The sequence below is a fragment of the Coptis chinensis genome, chromosome 6 (genome assembly GCF_015680905.1).
Source record: "Coptis chinensis isolate HL-2020 chromosome 6, ASM1568090v1, whole genome shotgun sequence".
Lineage (NCBI taxonomy): Eukaryota > Viridiplantae > Streptophyta > Magnoliopsida > Ranunculales > Ranunculaceae > Coptis > Coptis chinensis.
Window position 1 is genome coordinate 44753722 of NC_141461.1, and position 6523 is coordinate 44760244.

Consider the following 6523-nt stretch of genomic DNA (forward strand, 5'->3'; position numbering starts at 1 on the left):
AACCCAAAGAAAGACAATAGAAAAGATTAACCACATAATAATATATATTAATCACCAAGACTTCTATACATTTAAAAATAAAACCCATACACTGGACCATAAAGAGTTGCATCATTCTTTACATAAAGTTTTCAAGAGTTAAAATGACAAAAAAAAAAAAAAAAAAACAACAACAAGCTCCCGTCCGTAGGATCTAGGAATGTTAGGGGGAGAATAAAAAATAAAAAATTATAACAATATCCCACCGAAAACTATATAGGCATTATCTTCGCTTTCATTTTTCCGACAAACATTATACCACAAAGTAATCATCTTCATTATACTATTTAAAATGAACAAAAACAAATGTCTTCACATAGACACTCACAATAGATCTTGACAAGTATAACAAAAGACATCCAAAAGTTAAAACATGACACTAATGAAATCGTGACTTGCGAGATTTCTTATCAAATTCATCTATTACTAACTCTATATCAACTTCGTTAGCAAACTCCCTTTTGATGTGTATAACCATACAATCTGCAAGAAACTCGTCATCCATCTTGTTACGGAGTCGTGTTTTGACAAGTTTCATAGCTGAAAAGGCTTGTTCAACAGTCGCTGTGGAGATAGGAAGAGTCAAGACAAGACAAATCTATCTATCAATCAAATGATAAATAGTTGACTTTCTTGTTTCAACTAAAGCCAGACATAACTCAAAAATGGTAGGCAATTTCTGAAAACAAGGATGATGAGTCACATCAAACTTATAATGTTGTAGTTGATTTCTCAAAATAAGTATCTCATGCTTCGTGAAGTCTTCACAATAATATGTCTCGGCGAGCTTGCAAATATCATCAATATGAAAGTGCTTAAAAGCATCTTTCGGGTCCAAAGCCGAACTAAGAGAAAGAAGCTCCATTGCCTCCTCAGAGAATATACTCTTCAACTCCACCAACTGGTAATCTATTACAGCATTGAATATATCAACATGGTAGTGGTGCTCAACTGTAATACAATCATTCTGCTGGCAAGAATGACGTGTACCCGTTATATGACGAGAGCTCATATTAGGAATATCAATGTCATGCTTCTTGCAAAAAGAAATCACATCCCCAAAGAAACTATCCCAACTTGTTTCTCTAAACTCTTGAAGAAGCTCCTTCGTACTTGAGGCTAAACCCATGGCATTTAGAATGTCTTGAGACTTCACTTGCAAGGTTTTACATAGTACATTTGTGATTTCCATAGTCTTATGCAATAAATGAAACAGAAAGACAAATTGAAAGTCTCTCATAGCATCATAAGAACCCTTAGCTTCCCCACGCATGGTGTTACTAGACCCATTCTTCATGATGAGTTCAAGAACCGTACAAATTGCATCATACATCTCCATCAAGCTACAAATGGATTCATATTAAGAACTCCAACGAGTTTCTCCAACGACTTGCAATGTACAAACTTGATTAGCACGTCGTCCACTATTAAGCTCACCAATTGCTAACAAGTTTTCAATTTCCTCTTTTGAGCTTTCTCTAACTCAAAAGAATATGGAGATTAACAATGGATGCCAACTTTGAAAAGAATAACCAAACATCGGAAACATCTTTAGAAGTCGCAACTAATGCAAATTGTAGTCTATGCGCAAAACAATGCATATAATATGCATAAAGACACTCCTTAAGAAATAGTGCTTGTAATCCATTCCATTGACCACGCATATTACTAGCACCATTATAATTTTGGCCTCTCATATTTCTAATAAGCAAATTCTTACTAGCAAGAACTTTGGAAATCTCTTTTTTCAAAGTTAATGCATAAGTCTCTTCAACACCAACAATAGCAAAAAAACCTCTCTCTAATAAAACCATCACGATTAACAAATCTTATAATAATTGCCATTTGCTCTCTCCGTGAATTATTTTGTGCTTCATCCACAAGGATACAAAACTTTGCATCACCAACATCCTCACGTATTTTCTTTCTCACATTTTCGACAAATATATGCAAAAGTGCCTTTTGAATACTGATAAACGGTAATTTGTGGTTTTGTTTCACTTAAGTCCGAAGTCCACAGTCCGAAGTCCAAAGTCCAAAGTCCAAAGTCCAAAGTCCGTTAGTCGTCCGTTTAGTCAAGTTACCTTACTCACCTGGATTTGGTAGGATAAGTTGAGTAAGGGATCGTCCATACTTTAGGGCTTCGCAAGGTTTACAACTGGATTTACATCTTTTGGTGAGTAGGATTTTAGGTTATTTAGTTGGTTTAAGTAAATTAACGGTAATGCAAGTAATATAAATTAATAACGATGATTTCGACATAAATAAACAGAGATAGAGAAACAGGGAAATGGTTAATCGTACTCATGCAAGAATCATTTTCAACAGTTTATATTACTACATCACTACAGCTCTAATTCGTCTCAAGTTCATAGACAAACCTGAGACGACGTCGAGTATCGATCCCTAGCGAAATGCACGCATCTCTGAGTGTATCTCACTAGCATAAGGAGTTGAACTAATATTTCATCTCTGGAATATCATTTCAGCTCCTTGTTCAATTCTACATCAGTTGGACAAATCAAAAAGCTGTCTGACACCATATAGTCGCGGGCGAGACATTTTGGCTATCTCGCAAGACTGTTCTGGAACAGTCTCAATCATTTTGGGACCGGATGTATAATCTACACCTAATTCCTAAGTAGTGATTTTGGAACATTAAAGTGTCAATCTGGATCCTCACACGAGCATTATAACCCTCCCCCTGAGGGGGGGGGGGGTGTAGCTCATGGTCATTGGCTGAATAATTGAACTTGTTGTATATAATAAATAAGTAAATGTAGAACATAAATTAAACTTGAAAAGAAATGAATTTTATTAAGAAAGAAGACTTACAGTACTGAAGCTGGTATGAAGCTACTAGAAAGGAAAGCAAGACAACGTACTGGAATTGAAAGCAGGAAATGAAACTACTAAAAAAACAAAAACAAAAACTATAGGCTAAAACTAAAACTGAAAAAATGAAGACTGAAGACCCCCTCACATATATATAGCCTTCAGCCCCTTCTCGTGAATCCTTCCCATTTAATTTCATTTTGTCCTTTTCTTTATTTTGTTTTTTTCTTGTTTGTATTCCTTCCAAAGTTTTGTTTACGAAACAAAACTTGCAATTAATGTTTTGTTATTTTGCCCAAATCAATTCAAACTTTGAATTGATACATCTTTTCCTTTTGTAAGGTGGCACAAATTTGTGACCATCACTTGCCACCTGCCTATGCTGACTCGTCATGCCTTTTGGGCCCACAGAGTGGGTCCACGTGGTGTGTCTAGTGGCGGTGTCAATTTTGGCATTTTTACAACTTTCTGTCTTTGCGTAGAGTTCGTCGCCCTGGTTGCTCTAGCAGTTCACTAGCCAAAGTCAGCATCCAGGTTTGAAAGATGTGAGCTTCGGAAGTTTGCTGCTCTTTTTCATGTGGACCCGTTCTGAATTGGTTTTGTCCCTTTGGAATCTTCGGCTCTAGTCAGGCTTTGTTGGGCTTCACTGGGGCTGAGTAGGAAGACTTCAAGTATTCCAGTATTCCCGTACTTCGATGCATGTTTTATCATCATATTCACGTTAACTACGAAAACCTGCAAAAGTACGAAAATATAATTATTTCATGATTATTAAATACATAATTGACCAAAACACTATGTCTCTACAGGGTTTAGTATTATCGTTTTGGGTGCTTATCAAATACCATGTGAAGTATACATGGCATTTCCCGAACAATTACTTACTATTTCACCAATTTTCTTGGTCAACAATTTTGAAAACTCGAACATTGTAAGGAAACTTCCACAATTCTTTGATTTCTTTGACTCATCACGGCCTCTAAAAGGAAACCCTTGTAGTGCAAGCATCCGAATACATTGAACAACATTTCGGAGTAGGATCAGATTATTTGCAATCGCTTCATTATAAAGTCTATTGATAACACTATCTATATGTCGAGAAGGATTTATTAGATTCTCACAATACAATGTTGTCGACCTATGTGGAGAACAAAGACCACCTTCATGTTTCAAAAAAGGACATTGCTTCCCACTATTAACTTTCCTCCAATTTTGAAACCCATCAATGGTAAACACTGGATGCTTCGGAGGATTGGTTTCAAAGAGAAAATAATAGAAACAATATGCTCTATCCTTGTGGAGTGAATACTCTAGCCAAGGAAATAGTTTGTACCAATTAGTGTTGAACCGACGTCCTTACTTTCCAAACATAGTCAATGGATAATCTTTTTTGTTCTCATGAGCCGGTCGGCAAGGTCCCATTCTAAGATAATCTACTCGGACTTCATCACACTTAACAAGCGGGGGTATTCATATATAACAATACGTTTACCCAGATCATGTTCAAATAGAGAAGTGACATCAACTTCTATATGTGTAACTTCTTGAGCTTTGGAAGAATGTTCAACTCCGACTCTTTGGACGTGAGAAAAAGGTTCAACTCTTTCAATTTCGACAACTTGAACTTTGGTAGGGCGTTACTCATCCCCATCAAGTTTTGAATTATCAAGAATAGATGTTGAAGTTTCGCCACTTTCAAGTTTATCATCTTTTCGCTTATAGAACGATAGAAGAGTTAATGGTTTTTTGGGCGCTTGATGATGCGACATTGTAACCTAAGATATTAAATAATTATCAATATACAATAGATAGAGAAAATAATTATCATTGGGTGTTAACACATCATCCACAAAATCGAAAATCTCTAATGCATAAAACAAAATCCAATTCAAACAAATAGTTCTATTGGTGTCACTAAATCCCTAGACAAATAAACAAATTCATATAAACAATTTAAATAAATTGGTCTTAACTAAACTAATGTCTAATGCACAAATATTTAAACAACTAAACAAGTATCATAATTAGTTAATAAATTGAGAATAATTGAACTAAAAAATTTACCTTATGAGAATAATAAGAGTTTGCAAGAGTCGAAGAAGTGAAGAACCGAAGAAAAGAATAAGCAAATACTAAAATACTCCCAAGACTGAGATACTACCCATCAGTGTTGTCACCCGAGAGACCAAGAGTTTAGACTTTAGAAGTTCTGACTTCTGACTTCTGAGTTACCTGAGAGGCCGAGAGTCGGAGAGTTTCTCTCTGTTCGTTACTTTTGAGCAACTTCTAACTCTGTACGTTATTTCTAACTTTCTAATGGGCTGGGCTAGGTTTGTTGGGCTTAAATTTCTATTTTGAACACTAAAACTTTTTTTTTTAGGAAAGCTTGGGTGTGATGCAACCCACCCCTGCCCCCTGGATCCGCCCCTGCCCACGTCTAAAGCTTCTCACGCTAATCTTTCTTGCTAGTTGAATGCCTCACAAAATGCTAAAACATTGCAGGAGCACAGAATTGAATCTGGCACAAGCAGTGGCGGAGCCAGGATTTTGGGTGAGGGTGAGCCCAAACGACGACAAACAAACGGTCTTCATATTTTGTTATTTACTAATAATAACAACAAATATTTCATTTCTTCTTACCAAGATTATATAATTGAGTTCTCTTGGGTTCCTATAATAATTAACCGAGTTAATAAACACACTATTTGGAAGGAAAACCGAAACATAACAAATTGTTAGTGTGTTAGCTAAAGCTTACCACATAATATCTAAATCAGTATGCCACGACCCGATTGAAACTGCAAGGGAGCCAACGCAAACTTAAACTATACTTAGATACACAACTAAGACCATTTTTAAATTCCAACTTTGCATTCGCTTCATGTAATTGGAAATGAATTAGTAGCTGGTTTTATTTATTGTTCCAAATGATAGTTATGCAGCGTAAACCTACCAAACTATCTGTAAAGGTGTGATTTGATTTTCCCTTACAAACAGTCACTGGGGGACTGGAATAGGTTATTGGATGAGACCGAGTTCGACTTGAGAGCGAACTGCCTACGTATCTTACTCTGGGTTCTCTGGGGGAGAGTAGAATCAGGTTTGGCGTAGTTCATAGGAGAGGTATTTATAGAGATTGAGAGTGTATCCTTGCTCACCACGTGTAAAGGATGTCCCAAATGAGGGGTGGAGATTAGGATCACATGTGAGAACTGCCCTCCTAGGTCTGCTGTAATGATGTGGAGTGGCAGTCTGTACAAGTAGCTTGCGGCCGTGACCAGTGGCTGACGGTCAATATATGTGAAAGTACACCTTTAGTCATGATTGCTTCTGGATAGGGAATCCGTGTCACTTCCTCGTGTAGTTTGCGTGATACTGCGATCTGTCTGTAGCGTTCTACTAGCTTATGGATGCGACCTGGATCCATAGGTCGATGTGTCATTCCCACCATGTTAGGCGCGTGCTGGATAGAGAATATCACTCCCCTACACAACCCCCTCTCAGTAGGTTGTGAGAACGACCTGCTGAGAGAGATCGGTAGCACGCGTGGAGTATGTTAGAGGTGGAAATCTCCAACGACCTGTGAGGAATGGCTTGTGTTAACCATGTGAGCTAGTGGGTGCGAACGTTTGGCGTGTGCGCGCGCGTG

General features: G+C 37.3%; 1 protein-coding gene across 1 annotated transcript; it reads right to left on the reverse strand.

Annotated features, from left to right (window-relative positions):
- Positions 1-418: 418 nt before the first annotated feature.
- LOC147493167 (uncharacterized) lies at positions 419-1372 on the reverse strand. The gene is made up of 2 exons (XM_086567769.1): positions 694-1372; positions 419-603 (listed from the first exon to the last, which is right to left on the reverse strand). The coding sequence occupies exons 1-2, from the start codon at positions 1370-1372 to the stop codon at positions 419-421; spliced, it is 864 nt and encodes a 287-aa protein (XP_086423895.1).
- Positions 1373-6523: the final 5151 nt, after the last annotated feature.